The following is a 15,858-nucleotide window of genomic DNA, read 5'->3' on the forward strand; positions in this document are numbered from 1 at the left end:
GATAAATGTTTGGCTAATTGGCCCAGCAATACTTCAAAGTTTTAATGAAGGCTTCATTGTTTTTGAGGATGACCATAGCCACGTGGATAAAATAATTGAGTGTGTCCTCCAACTTTGTCACTTTTTCGAACAATGAAGTGTTTGTGAATAAATCTAAAAGGGTTCTCTATTGGATGGACCAACATCGAATCTCTATCCTTGATTGACATTATTTTTTCGTGAGAATTTGATGTTTTGATATTGCCCAGGCTTTTGATTTCCTAAATAGTTTACTTCCCAATTAGTAATGGGAAAAATATGGTTGGATGATCTTCTTTACAGAGTTTGCAGAAGTAATCTGCCTCTGTTGAGGTACTTCATGGATTTCCTTTAGTTGTTGTGGAAGCTTAGACAATTTTTTTAGTTAGTTCATCCACTGTCTGAGTTAAAAACTTGTTTTTAGCTAAAACGACACAATTGGTATTTAGTTCTATGATACTATTCTTCCTTTGAGAAGTGTTCTTGCAGTGTTTTCATTGATGATCATTGAGCGCCATTCAATCATTGATTGCGAATGCATCTTTAGCACTTTTGGAAATTAGAGAACTTCCAACAGTAGCATCTCATAACAACTTAGGTTGTTGTTGAAGTCCATTTGTGAAAATGTGTATTTTTGTGAGTTTGTAAAAATTGTGGTTTGGACATCGTCTCAGCATGGACTTGTACCTTTGCCATGATTCACAAAGAGTTTATGTTACGCCTTGGGAAAACACCACAGTGGTATTCTTTGCTTCCATGAATTTGTTATGAGGAAAAAATCTAATTAAGAACTTTTCCTCCAACAAGTTCTAATTTGTAATCTTTGATGTGAGTTGGTCTAGATACCACATTTTTTTTTTACTTACAATAATTCGACTGGTCGAAGTCAGCAAGAAGGAAGCTAGTTGAATCAGAGAAAACCCTCATACTAAAGCAACCAAGGAGGTGGTGCTGCAGGTAGAGGAAGAGGTGGTGGTCAAAAGCCTGACAAGAGTCACATTCACTATTTTAATTGTCAGAAGTATGGTCACTATTCTACAATTTGTCCAGAAAAGCATAAGAATCAAGAAAGTGATGCAAAGTTTACAAAAGAAGAAGAAGAAGAAGAAGAAGAAGAAGAGATGTTGATGATGGTCACAACAAAAGATGAAGATAAATTCAAGGACCAATGGTACTTGGATTCAGGATGCTCATCACACATGTCTTGAAGGAAAGATTGGTTTGTCAACATAAATCCCTCAGTGTAGAACATGGTGAAATTCCCAAATGAAAATACTCTAGCAACATAAGGTATTGGAGACGTTTTGATTATGAGGAAAGATGGAAAGAGGCCAGTAATTTCCAATGTGTTATACATACCAAGCATGAAGATCAATTTTCTCAGCATTGGGGAGTTGGTCGAAAAGAACTACAAGGTGTTGATCGAAGACAAGATGATGAGAGTAGTCGACGCAAGTGGGAGGTTAATCTTGAAGGATCCTATGTCCCAGAATAGAACCTTCAAGATTAAACTGAATGTGATGGAGCATGAGTGCCTTGCAACTGCAGCTAGAAAAGATGAATGGATATGGCACTATCGACTAGGCCATCTCAACTTCAATGATATCAGAGAGTTAAAAAGAAGAAATATGGTTTCAGGGTTACTAGAGATCGACATTCCAAGAGAAGTGTGTGAGGAATGTGTGTAGGCGAAGCAACAAAAAAACGGTTTTAGCAAGGATGCAGGAAGTAAGTAAAAGGAAATTCTTGAAGTCATATACTCTGATGTATGTGGTCCAATCCATGTGGATTCAGATGGAGGTAACAAATATTGTGTTACATTCATAAATGATTTCAGTCAAAAACTATGGACTTACCTGATCCAGAAGAAAAGTGAAGTGATCGAGGTATTTGCAAAGTTTATATCCATGGTCGAAAGACAAAGTGGGCTAAAAGCTCAGAGTTTTGAGAACTGACGGTGGTGGAGAATATGTGTCAAAAGACTTCGACATATTATATGAGAAAGTATGGATTATGCATGAGGTGGTGCCACCCTACACTCCACAGTAGAATGAAACTGCAGAAAGGAAGAATTGAACCATCATAAATATGGTGAGAAGTATGTTGAAAGGAAAGAATTTACCTAAAGAGTTTTGGGGTGAAGCAGTGTCGATGGCAACATACATTTTGAACAGATGTCCATCGAAGAAGCTATAAGGAATTACTTCAGAAGAATGTTGGTTTGGTGTAAACCCTAGCTTGAGTTATCTAAAGGTATTTGGATCTATATCACATAGACATGTTCTAGATCAGTTGAGAAGAAAACTTGATGATAAGTCGATTCAGATGATCCTAATAGGATATCATTCGATTGGAGTTTACAAGTTGTTTGACCTAGTGAATAATCAAGTAGTGATCAATAGGGACGTGATCACAGATGAACTTAAAGAATGGCATTCGACTGAGAATGTCAACAAGGATTTAGTGAGAATATTTTGTGAAGAACCAGCCACTGAAGTCGAAGAATTTCGACAAGAAGAAGTCAAAGGTGATGCAGGCCCAAGAAGACCTCAGAGAACAAGACACATGCCTGCAAGGTTGCAAGAATGTGTGATTACATCAGATGATGTAGTCAATGATGAAGGTGAGCTAGTATGTTACACTTTCTACGCAGATATCGAACATGTCACTGCAGTAGAGACATTGAAGGATTTGAAGTGGGTAAAAGCTATGAATGAGGAATTGAAGTCCATCGAAGACAACAACACTTGATCACCTGTCGAATTTCCTTAAGTCAAGAAGGCAATTAATGTGAAGTGGGTATATAAGGTGAAGTGTAATCCCATAGGGGAAGTGACTTGACACAAGGCAAGGCTTGTGGAAAAAGGATTTCTTCAGAAGGAAGGAATCAACTTCGACGAAGTATTTGCACCTATTGCAAGGATCGAAACAATCAGGTTGGTTGTTGGTCTAGCGAACATGAACAATTGGCTCATATGTCAGCTGGATGTTAAATGTGCATTCCTGAATGGAACCTTAGACGAAGAAGTCTATGTTGCATAAGCAGTTAGGTTTGTGAAACATGGCAACAAGATAAAGGTGTACAGGTTGCATAAAGCTCTGTATGGACTGAAGCTAGCTCCAAGAGCTTGGAATAAGAAGATAGATAGCTTTATAAGGGAGAAAGAATTTGTGAAGTGCACAACTGAATAAGGAGTATATGTAAGAAGAAGCAGTAGTGAATTGCTTATACTATGTCTCTATGTCGATGATTTGTTGATAACAGGTAGCTGCAAAAGTGAGATCGAAGACTTCAAAGGTGATCTTAGCAAGGAATTCGAAATGTATTATATAGGCGAAATTTCATATTTCCTTGGCATCAAATTCTACAAGAGAATTAGAGGTTTGATGATGCATCAAAGAAGATATGCAAGAGAAATTTTCAAGAGATTTGAGATGGAAGAATGCAAGTTAGTTAGGCACACTGATTCAAGTTGGTGTAGTGATGCTGATGATCAAAAAATCCACAGCAGGATGTGTTTATGCTAGGTGGTACACCAGTTGCTTGCAGTTCCAGAAAGGAACCAGTGGTGGCATTATCATCGTGCGAAGTAGAGTACATAGCTCCTTCTCTTTGTGCACGTCAAGCAACATGGATGGTGAACTTGGTCGAAGAGATAACAGGTAAAAATCATTGAGCAATTACCATGAGGATCGACAGCATACCAGCTATCAACCTAACGAAGAACCCGATAGCACATGGTCGAAGCAAGCACATCGAAATAAAGTTTCATTATCTTCGAGATCAGGTAGCAGATGTGAAGATGAACTTGGAACGGTGCGGAACTGAAAATCAGATTGCTGATATCATGACGAAGGGAGTGCATGTCAAAATATTTAGAAGACTAAGAGCTATGATAAATGTAGATAGCTTAGACACAATGAATTAGGTGGTGTGTTAAATTGTAATTCATAGTGTCGAATAATGTGTGTGTAGAACTAGATTTGATTTAGTTACACACATATTTGCTTAGATTTGATTTAGTTCTAAAATAGGTATTTTGGGCTTTTATAGTGTTGGAGCTCCCCACGGCGACACACTAGGTCTCATAAACCTCCTCTCAAGCAACTCTTCCAATTGCTTCTTCAATTCAAACAACTCTGATGTGGACATCCTGTACGGTGCCAAAGACATGGGTCTAATACCAGGTACGAGATCAATAGAGAAATCAACTTCTCTCTCAGGCGGCACATCAGGAATTACGTCAGGGAAAACTTCAGGAAATTCGCACACCACCTTCAACTCTTCTATGATCGCTTGGTTCTCAACAGACATTGACGCAACCAAAGAAAACACTTGAACATCCTTTTTCACCAACAAACGCAACTGTCTAACAGAAAACAACTCAACACCTTCCTCTTCAGGAGAAGAAAACCTCACAGACTTGTCATAGCAATCGATGTGAACACGGTTACGCTCTAACCAGTTCATCCCCAAGATCACATCCAATCCTCTCAACGGAAAGCAAACAAAATCAACAAGAAAGTCTCTGTCAAAAATCGACACGAGAAACTTTAAACACACAAGAGAAGTAGTCACCGATCCCTTAGCCGGAGTATCGACGACCATCTCTCTGTCCATAACAGACAACACAAGACCCAATCGTTCAACACAATCAGCAAATATAAAGCAATGAGAAGCACCGGTATCAATAATAGTAATTAAAGGAATGCTATTAATGAAACAAGTACCTCTGATGAGTGAATCCTCACTAGTGGTATGAGTTCCCGACAAGGCGAACACCTTTCCACTAGATTGCTCCTTCTTGGCCTTCTGACACTTTCTTCCAATGTGGCCTTCTTCAGCACAGTTGAAACAAACCATCTCCTTATGCGTGCACTCAGACAATGCATGACCAAACTTCCCACAACGGTAGCATCTCTTAGCATCAATATTACACGCCGTGCTCTTGTGGCCAACTGTTATACCCCAAAATTTGCCCGCATATTTTTTCAGAGAGAGGGCAACAGACTTCTGTCTAAAAATTGGGAGTTTCATATAATCTTGGATTTTATTTCATAAATATCTTGATTTTATGAATACTCGGTTTTTAGAATATTTCTTATACGGTATTTTGGTTCGCTGTTGAATTTATTCTTACACAAACGCCAAGTACTATTTATCACTTCACACACGCTGTTTATTTGAGATTTATTTGCAGATAAATAGTACTGACGCAATTGGTACAGAATTAAATTTTTTGCAGGCGCAGAGTCCGGGGATTCAGACTGTACTGGTAACAATTAAATTATTATTAGTTTTTGTTTCCCACTAATTTTTGTATTATACTATTGTTTTCAAATCTTTTCCTTTCTTTTCAAATCTCTTTCTTTCAAATCAAATCCTAACTTTTATTCCATACATCTTTCTTTTCAAACCCTACCATACACTTTCTTTCAAATCCTACTACCACTCAAATTTTCCTTTTTTTGTACGGAATCACTTCATTCCCCAACGTCTCTATCCTTCTTTTCACTCTATAAATACCCCTCATTTTTTCCATAAATTCTCACATCAAATTTCACTCATTTCTCAAACTTCTACCTCATAATTATTTTCTCTTCTTCCCCGACAAAAATGGCAAAGTGGATGGACATGTTTTTTCTTATGGTCATCACTATTTTGGTGGTGATCATGTCTTTTTTCTGTCTGCATAGTCCTGAAAAATGCGGACCTGGGATGTTTACACTCCCGTGCATCTATTTGTTATTATTTATAGCATGGGTTTTTAATCGTCATTTTTAAAGTTTGTCGTATCTTTCGCTTTCAAATAATGTACCGTTTATTTTATTTGTCGTACTGTTCGCTATAATATTATGTAATATTTGTACTGTCAGTATTAAATGTCGTACTATCTGTCGTACTGCCGTTTAATTATCAAGATAATATTATGTGTGTTTTCTGCTAGTTAAATATTTATTTTTCTGTGCATTATATGTTTTTCAAGGTTATTATCGGTAATTTCGTTCGCGTACAGTATATTTTATTTATTTATTATGTTTGTGTTTTTCTAACAACTCATGTAAATAAATTTTCACCATTAACACAACAAAAAAACAAAAAGAAAAAATTAACTTTAACTGTTGAATTTTCACTTTAACTGTTACGTTAATGCCCGGACAGTCAGTTGACAGTCAAACCCGCTGGCAGCACGATTCTCCGTGTTTTGTATCACCATTCAAATCAATCTTTTGCATTTCAAAATTCCAAGATTTTTGTTCTAAAAGTCTTCTGATAATCACATGATCAGCAGAGACTCAACCCTGCACAAAAATCAGGTACGCTTAACTGTCTCCTACACAAACAGTCCCTAACTAGGGTTTTTGTTTTTTTTCAGGAGAACAAGTTTTTTGAGACCTCAAATGGATTTCATGGACCTCCATATGTCTCAAAGTACCACCAGACAAATTTTCAAACTTCAATTCGCTCAGACGCACAGTCAGCAGCTCAAACAGTCAACAGACGACCAGTTTGACCGAAAAGTCAACAGACAGTCAAAAATGAAATTTTTTGTCAACATCCATATTTTGTCAAAAGATTCATCATCTGATCAATGGTTGATCATAATTCATCAAGAAAAGATCAGAAATCAACAAAACCCTAAGTTTCAAAATTAGGGTTTTCTCCTAAAAAGTCAACTGAACTTCGACCGGCCATAACTCTCTCCTCGTTCATTCAAAAAATTCCAACCAAAGCTTGTTTTGAAGGGAATTCAATTATCTTTCAAATGAAATTGATCCCATGGTCATTGGATTCACCATTTGAAAAATATGAGCCAGGACATTACAGGTCATTTTCAAAGTCAACAAAAAGTGGTTTTTTGTCAAAGGCCATAACATCAAGATAAATTCTCCAAATGCAAAAACATATCCAAAGTAGCTTGTAGAGGACATCTTGAGGTTTCTAAAAAGTACAAGAACTCCTTCATATGATCAAAATTGAGGGAGATATGCCTTGTTGAAGTTGGCTATTTTTTGGGAAAATGCATGAAACCAACATTGATCAAAATGATTTTTTTCCAAAAGAGGCCAAGTATTCATGATCCAAACATGTTTCTAATGATACTAAAGGGCTCCCACGACCAACTTGAGGCCCATGGCATTTTTATTTCTTTTTTAATTTAATTTTATTCCATTTAAAGTTAAATTAAAAGAGAAATGGTGCCAGATAATGATTCAAGGCTTTTGCCCTTAGCATGAGCCATCAAAGTTGATCCAAATTCTGCAGCATAGAAGTACATGACAGGCCTAGAGCAAGAGGGATGAAGAAAATCAAGCCATGGCCAAAGAATTCAAACTTTTTAATATTAAAAAAACCAAAAGTTCAAAAGCAATCAAAGCTTCTTAGCTTAAGTTTGCAGCACTCTATTGCTTATATATTACTTAGTACACTTCATGTAGGAACACACACACAAAAGATCCATCAAAGAATAGCCAAGAAATTCTCAAATGTTCAAAAAAATATCAAACTACTTGTAATTTTCGTTTTCATATTTCCAGCCACTATCAATACAAAATAATCATTCTATCACTCTTGTATAACATCACAGGTGAGGATTGAACCATAGCATGTGATTGAAACAACCTCAAACATGTGCACGATCATCTTCATGTTCATAACTATGTAGCTTTCATTTTCTTATGCACACTTAATTATAATGCAAACTAACCCTTTGAATGGACTCATAGCATGATATAGAATAAATCTGGGTGGTTACATGCAAGCCCTAACGTGGTTTTGAAGCTCCACCATTTTTGAGCTTCAAACATGTGAAGCTTTCGTTTTCCTAGATGGAGGAAGTTTCAGTCGAAACTAACACCACCAATGAACTCCCAGCATGCCATTTAGTGGATCTAGGTCGTTCTTATGGATTTATTCTCACGTTTTTATAGGTTCCAAGAAGCATGGAAATAGAAGGGAAAATCCGCAGGTAATTTGGCTGCTAAATCCGCAGCTAAATCCATAGGTAAAAGGTAGAAGAAGATGAATAGTGGATTTGAAATTTTGACCTCCACGCGTGCGTTCCTCATTTGCCAGTCAACCAGTCAGCGCTCCCTCTCCTTTTTTATTCGTCCACGCATGCAGAGTGGGACCCAACTGACTTATTAAAATTCTTTGTGATCCCACGTGATCAGTCAATGCATGCATACCATATGACCTCCAATCAAAACCATCAGATCTCCTAGTAATCTGATCTAACGCACCAAAACACGCAACCACACCATGCTCCCTCAGAATAGCACCACACCAGATTATATTTATTTATATTTTCTATTTTATTTGATTTTCTTTGTAAAATTAATTTAAAATAGTTTTAAAAATCAAAAAATTATATAAAAAATATTTTTAGGTTGATAAAATAATATATTATTTTTTGACACAAAAATATTTTATTTTTCTTAATAATTGAAATATTTTGTTTAATTAATTAGATAATATTGTTATATTCATCTTCTAATTATTTCTAACCCATCAAAAAATCAGAAAAAAAATATTTTCATTTATTTAAATTAGGTTTATATATTATAAACTAATTTTGTACATATTTTTCTTTTTAAGTTTAAATTATTTGTATAATTATTTGCATAATTATTGATTAATTAACTTAATAATTTCCAAAACAATTTCAAAAATCCCAAAAAAATTAATTTCATTTTAAAATTAATTGACACACAATTTGGACATATTTTAGACTTAATTTTTTAGGTTTAAATTTTATTTCTAATTCTTAGATTTTTAATTAAATTAATTATGCATTAAGTTTAATTAAAATCAACCATCCAAAAATCCAAAAAATACACTTCCTTTTATCTTATTGCAATTTAAATTCATAGATAAGTGTATAGGTTGTAAAATTCATGTAAATAGCGTAGTTTACATTTCTCGCACAATCGATGTAATAGCGTAGATTTATTTTTTGCATTTTACATTCCCGCACTTTAAATTATGTACATATAAAATTGCGTGTATGACAAGAATAATAACTGAAGCGTTAGATCACTAATTTCAAAGACAAAAAATATCTAAAAATAAAACACAATCACACTTGCACCTCTTAGGGTAATCCCTCTGTTATTTTAAAAAAAAAATCAATTCTACTGTTTCAAATACAATTCAAACAATTTCTTTCTGTATCCAGTCAAAGAAAATAGGAAAGGACCTTATAAATTTAGGGTAGATCTCCTAATTGCTTGCTCAAATCAAACAAAACAACAAATATTTCACATATCACTGTTTTTCCAAAACAAAACTTTCAAAAAGATAACACTTTGTATATATCCGAACAAGGATCATTACGAAGTTAAAGATCTTTTTTTCAAACCATCAAATATCTTTCGAAAGATAAAACACTTTGTATACATCCGCACAAGGATCATTACAAAGTTAATTCTTTACAAAAGTATTTAAAACCACATACAAGCATTTTAAAGCAAGACAAATGATTTAAACAAGTGAGCTAAGCAATTAAGAGCCCATGGATAACCATGGATACAAAGGGGTGCTAATACCTTCCCTTTGTATAACCTACCCCTGAACCCAAAATCTCTTAAAGGTCTTTTTCTGTTTCTTTTATAAACCTTTCCTTAATTGGATAAAATAAAAGTCGGTGGCGACTCTCTGATTTTCACAACTCAAAATAATAAAAGAAGAGTCAGTTAGTATCCCACGAAAAAAACTGAGGACGACAAAACTGGCGACTCTGCTGGGGATTTCAAAAACAAAATGTTTTCAAAAGGGGTTACCTTAGAGTTTAGATCACTTTGATGTTTTCAATTGCTTGTCTTGTTTGCTCTATTTTTCAAAGGTTTGTTTGGGTATTTACTTGTGTGAAAGATTCTAACCCGAATCTCGAGATACCTTAAGTATGTGAGAATAGACCAAGGAAACTGTACGGCATGTACCGATACGGTTGATCTGGTAGTCACCGTTAGTGCGACACTTTGGTCTGTACTGATATCCCTTGAAAACGATCAAGGAGTATGTTAGGCTTCTGAAATGTCATTAAGCACTAATTTGCCTTAGAACCTTTAGTTGAACTTGACTTGTGGCCTATTAAGTGACTGGCTTTGAAATTGATCGAAGTTAGTTATCCTCGAGGAATGTTTTGATCGGTCGTCCGAGTGCCGTATTGAGATGTTGGCTCCAAGGATCATAGAACCCGAATACTATTTTAAGACAGGTTTAAACCAACTCAACTTCAGTGGAGAGGGTATCACCTATAAACCTCATGCAAGCCTTTAAACCTAAGGCTATTGTGTGATTTGTTTGTGTTTGCCACATGTTTGACATCATGACATCATAAGCATCATAAACATATCATTTTCTCACTAATCATTTCAAGGATCGAAGAGTTTACCTTTGTTCTGTTGTTGCATGTAATGGCTCCCGCTACCAGAGATTATATTCGGATCAACATCTCAACAGTACCATCTTAACTAAAGGACTTAATATCAGAATTTCCCAGAAATGCCCAATTCACCGAAAAGCACGGTCACCTACTCCATTTGGTTACCTCAAAATTTGAAGAAGACATGATACGGGTCCTGTTCCAGTTCTTCGATCCCGAACATCATTGTTTTACATTTCCTGATTACCAGCTAGTACCCACCTTGGAAGAATTCTCTGAATTAATTGGGTTACCTGTTCGAGATCAATTACCTTTCACTGGTTTAGAAAAGATTCCAAAGCCTAAAATCATTGTTGCTGCCTTACATTTACGAAAGTCAGAAATCGAGTCCAATTGGGAAACAAAGAGTGGAGTCAAGGGTTTACTTGCTAAGTTCTTAATTGGAAAGGCTCGATCACTATTAAAAGACAGAAGTTACCAAGCTTTTGAAGAAGTTGTGGCTTTTTTTATTTATGGGTTGGTTTTATTCCCTAATCCCGACCACTTCATAAGTGTGCACGTTATCAACATTTTCTTAACCCGCAATCCGGTACCTACTTTGCTGGGAGACATTCTACATTCTCTACACACTCGTACCATGAAGAAACGAGGAACTCTTATGTGTTGTATACCACTACTGGCTAGATGGTTTACATTACACTTTCCCCGATCAGTGTTGAGAAACGAGCAAAGGATGCAATGGTCTCGCAGGATTATGTCTTTGTCTCATTCAGATATCCGGTGGAACAACTTCTTTCAAAAAGACATCACTCTCATTGACCATTGTGGGGAGTACCCTAATGTACCACTCCTTGGCATTAGGGGAGGCATCACCTACAACCCTTCTTTAGCTTTGCGCCAATTTGGATATGCACGAAGAAACGGTCCTCATGACATGATTATCCATGGCATTATGTTCGACTACGAAGATGATTCCCAAAGATATCGACGAAGGTTTATACATGCTTGGGGCAGTGTCTACAAAGTAGAAAGCAAGACTTTAGGACAATGGAACTCTATTCCCATGGAGCCTTACCTCAAATGGGTGCGTGCTCGTGCTCAAAAGTTCATCATGCCATATCCCGCTATTCTACCTATGACTATTGAGCCAGAAGTCGAAGGGGACGAACCTCGAGTTATTCAACATCCGGACATGCCAACTGACCTAGAAGAGCTGCAGAAATCTTGGGTTCAACTAAAAGGAGAAAGGGACACCTTCAAAGCACACTGTCAAGACTATGAAAGGAAAGTGTTGGAGCTCACCAGACAACTCCATGAAGAGCAGCAGATCAACACGTTCCTGGGTGCAAAGAGAAAGCGTCCATGGGAGGCTTGAAGGATCCTTTATTTTCTTTATTTTTGCTTTATCTGGTAAGCCCGAAAGAGGCAGAGAAAAGAAAAAGAAAAAAAAAAGACAAAAGAAAAGAAAAAAAGAAATAAATTGTTTGACTAATAAATGTTTGTTTCTCTTTTGTTTAAACAAATTTAAACTCTAAGATCATTGAAAACATTGCATATACATTTCATTCATAAACATTGCATAACAGGTTCACATAACAGGTTTCTCATCTCTTCGCTGTTTATTTCAGTTAGAAGGGATGGATTCCGAAACAAGCATCAAGAATCTCGAAGCACAGAACGCCCAAGTTCAGATAGCAATTCTGGAGCTAGCAAAGGGGCAACAAGAACTGAAAGCCTTGATGACCAAGAAGAAAAAGAAGCCCAAGGGATCTGTAGGTTTAAGCCACCTCGTGAGGAAAGTCAGAGTCCCAGCCAGGATGCCCAGAAAAGCGCCAATCCCTGAAGTAGTCGGTGAAGGTGATCAAGAAGACAACCACAGCAACCAGGGTTCTGCCAAACTCTCTCTCTCCTGATGAAGAAGATTATCACTCCGAAGATGAACAGGGTGATAGCAAATACCAGCAGTTGGAAGAACGCATGAAAGCTATGGAGATACAGAAAATACCTGGTTTAGACTTCAACGATCATGGACTTGTCTCAGATATTGTTATCCCTCCAAAGTTCAAAGTTCCTGTCTTTGCAAAGTATGATGGAGTCTCTTGCCCAAAGCTGCATCTAAGGTCCTATGTAAGGAAGATACTACCTCATACGGCAGATAACAAATTGTGGATTCATTTCTTCCAAGAAAGTCTGTCAGGTACTCAACTCGAGTGGTACTACCAACTAGAAAGTGCAAAAGTTCACACCTGGGAAGATCTGGTTGCTGCCTTCTACAAACAGTATCAATACAACGCTGACCTTGCACCAACCCGTACTCAACTACGAGGCATGACTATGGCACCAAAAGAAAGTTTCAAAGAGTATGCACAAAAATGGAGAGATCTAGCTAGAAGGGTTCAACCTCCCTTATCTGATCGCGAGCTGGTCGACATGTTCATGGGAACTTTAACTGGCCCTTTCTATAGTCATTTGCTGGGAAGCTCGTCGTCAGGTTTCACTGACCTGATATTAACTGGAGAGCGTGTCGAAAGCGGCATTCAAAGTGGAAAAATTCAAGTAGGCTCCTCCTCTGGTACTACAAAGAGGCCCATCAGTGGGATAAATGAAGTCAATACAATGCATAGTCAGAAAGGTCGCAAAAGTGAGCATCACCAATCTGTAGGGGCTGTTCTGATCTCTGCATCTGCACCTCAAAAAGATCAACCGCCGAAGTATACGCGTCGACCAGATGCACCGAGAAGAAACTTCACCAGAATCAATATGCCAATCTCTCAAGCATTGCAACACTTGTTAAAAGCAAATATGATTACATTGAAAGATCCTCCGAAGAATATCAACACTTCCTCTCCTAGTTATCGCCCCGACGTAACATGTGCATACCATTCTAACTGTCTAGGACATGACGCAGATCACTGTTGGGCCCTGAAAAATAAAATCCAAGACATGATAGATGCTGGAGAAATTGAATTCGATCCTCCAGAGAGTCCAAATGTCATCACTGCGCCCATGCCAAAACATGACAAGACCGTTAATGCTATCATAGACACTGTTTATATCTATGATGTGAGAGAACTGTCAACTCCGTTTCTTGAAGTCAAAAGAAAGATAATACGAGCCGGTTTATTCCCAGGTTGTGACCCTGATTGTTTTTATTGTGCACACCTACCCAATGATTGTGAGAATCTGAAAAGAGGAATTCAAAAGTGGATGGATCGTCGTATCATTATGTTTGAGAAACTTCCTTCTATAGACAATTTGTGTGAAGTTTTTTTCAAATGGGATGAAGATAGAGGACGTCTCAGTGGTTTCTAACATACCATTGAAAATCCCTACCAAAACTCCTTTCAAGATTTCTGCTACACCTAGAGTGGCATCAGTAATCATCACCAGTCCGACTCCATTTCCATACTCCTCAGACAAAGCTGTCTCGTGGAGTTACGACACTAATGTTTATATCCATGGAGTTAAACAAGACACCTTGACTGAAGAGGCCGTGAATTTTACAAATCCAGTTGTTGATAATGTTGTAGGAACTAGTAAGATTACGAGAAGTGGAAGGATCTTTTCACCAGAAATTTCTCCAAATATTGCTACTAATCCAGTCCAGGTCCCAGTTCCCAATCAAGATATCAACGCTCGAGGCAAAGAGCCGCTAGTTGAACCAGTTCAAGTACCTGTGGAAGTCACTGTTGAAGATCCTTCGAGGCAAGAAATGGAGGAAATATTGAAAATCATCTGCAAAAGTGATTACAATATTATCGAACAACTGGGGCACACTGCTTCAAAGATTTCAATGCTGTCTCTGCTAAAGTATTCAGAAGCTCATGCCAACGCCCTGATGAAGTTCCTGAAAGCTGCACATGTACCACAGGAGATTTCAGTCGACCAATTCGAAAATTGTGTTGCCAGTCTAACAGTGAATAACGGTCTCGGTTTCTCTGATGCTGATTTAACCCCTGCTGGGAAAAATCACAATAAAGCCCTGCACATCTCTATTGAATGTAACGGCACCACTTTGTCTCATGTGCTAGTAGACAATGGTTCCTCCTTAAATGTGTTACCAAAAGTAGTACTGGAGAAACTTGACTTCGAAGGAGTTATGTTACAACCAAGCGATGTTGTGGTAAGAGCCTTCGACGGGTCAACAAGAACAGTATATGGATAAGTTAAGCTCCCAATCAGAGTGGGCTCTCAGATCTTTGATTCTACCTTTTATGTGATGGAAATTCATCCAGCATACTCCTGTTTACTAGGACGCCCTTGGATACATGGGGAAAGCGCTGTAACTTCTACCCTGCATCAAAAGTTAAAATATCCTATAAAAGGCAAGGTCGTCACAGTTTATGGCGAAGAAGAATATGTGGTCAGCCACCTGAGTAACTCCAAGTATGTTGAGATGGATGGTGAATTCATCGAAACCCCCTGCCAATCTTTTGAGGTGGTCCCTCCAGATGTTTCTACTACTCCTGCTACAAGAATAAATCCAACTATGGCTTCTCTCAAAGATGCTAAAGCAGTGATCGAAGAGGGTGGTTGCACAGTATGGGGACAACTCCTTGACGTACCTTACAAGTTCGATAAGCTAGGTCTTGGTTGTGCTAATGGAACTCAGAAGAACGATCAGAGTCCTCGTTCTGGAGGATTAATGTCACATTTCATCAGCCAATGAGTAAATGCTATTGAAGACGACCAAGTTCCACCTGTTTCCAAGGAGGTTTGGGATACTTTGGGAGAACCAAGCGGCAGGTACGACTTTCTAGTGAAGTACACTGCTCCTCAAAGTTCTTTTATTGCTATTGAAGACATCGTCCCAACTGGATGGGGTGATCAGTTTAAAGATTGCAAAAGTTTCACAAGTTCCATTACTGAGCAATACCAAAGTCCACCTAGTCCAAAAGAAGTCTGGGATACGCTGGGAGAACCAAGTGGTAAGTATGAATTTATGGTGAAGTATTCCGCTCCCTTGAGTTCGCAGATCGCTATTGAAGACATCACCCCAACTGGATGGGACAACCATTTCGAAGATAATATGACGCTCACAAGCCCTGTCACTCCTGAAGAAGTCTGGAAAACACCTAATAACGAGAATGATTTTCTGGCGGAGTACACTGCTCCCCAGAATGCACAAGTCTCTATCAAAGACATCATCCCGACTGGATGGGACGATCTTATCGGGTATCTCTCTCAGCCAACAGAGGTATCTCAGCCCGGGCTCTCGTATCCAGCAGAGTATCTTGCTCATCTTGAAGGATCAACAGCTCATCTCTCCACCAAAGAAGTCAATGTTGTGGAAGACGAAGAAGACAATTGCAACTGGAGCAGCTGGATATTCCCTACTCTCAGCAATGGATTGAACAACTGGGAAGCCGAAGATGTTATCTCCTTTGATCAGGAGTAAATGCAATTTCCTGTTTTCGTTGTTTATATGTTCAAAGATAAAAATGGTTCCTGT

The 15,858-nt window shown here is 37.8% G+C and overlaps 1 protein-coding gene across 1 annotated transcript in view; it reads right to left on the reverse strand.

The window, feature by feature from the left end:
* Positions 1 to 3,688: 3,688 nt before the first annotated feature.
* The window catches only part of LOC131639760 (uncharacterized), a 38,688-nt gene continuing 26,518 nt past the window's right edge, over positions 3,689 to 15,858 (reverse strand). The window contains exons 2-4 of the mRNA XM_058910225.1: positions 4,800 to 5,036; positions 4,113 to 4,631; positions 3,689 to 3,734 (exon numbers count right to left, since the gene is read on the reverse strand). Of these exons, the coding sequence (XP_058766208.1) occupies positions 3,689 to 3,734; positions 4,113 to 4,631; positions 4,800 to 5,036 (802 nt within the window). The remainder of the gene's footprint in view (positions 3,735 to 4,112; positions 4,632 to 4,799; positions 5,037 to 15,858) is intronic.

The sequence above is a fragment of the Vicia villosa genome, unplaced genomic scaffold, assembly GCF_029867415.1.
Source record: "Vicia villosa cultivar HV-30 ecotype Madison, WI unplaced genomic scaffold, Vvil1.0 ctg.002761F_1_1, whole genome shotgun sequence".
In the NCBI taxonomy this organism is placed as follows: domain Eukaryota; kingdom Viridiplantae; phylum Streptophyta; class Magnoliopsida; order Fabales; family Fabaceae; genus Vicia; species Vicia villosa.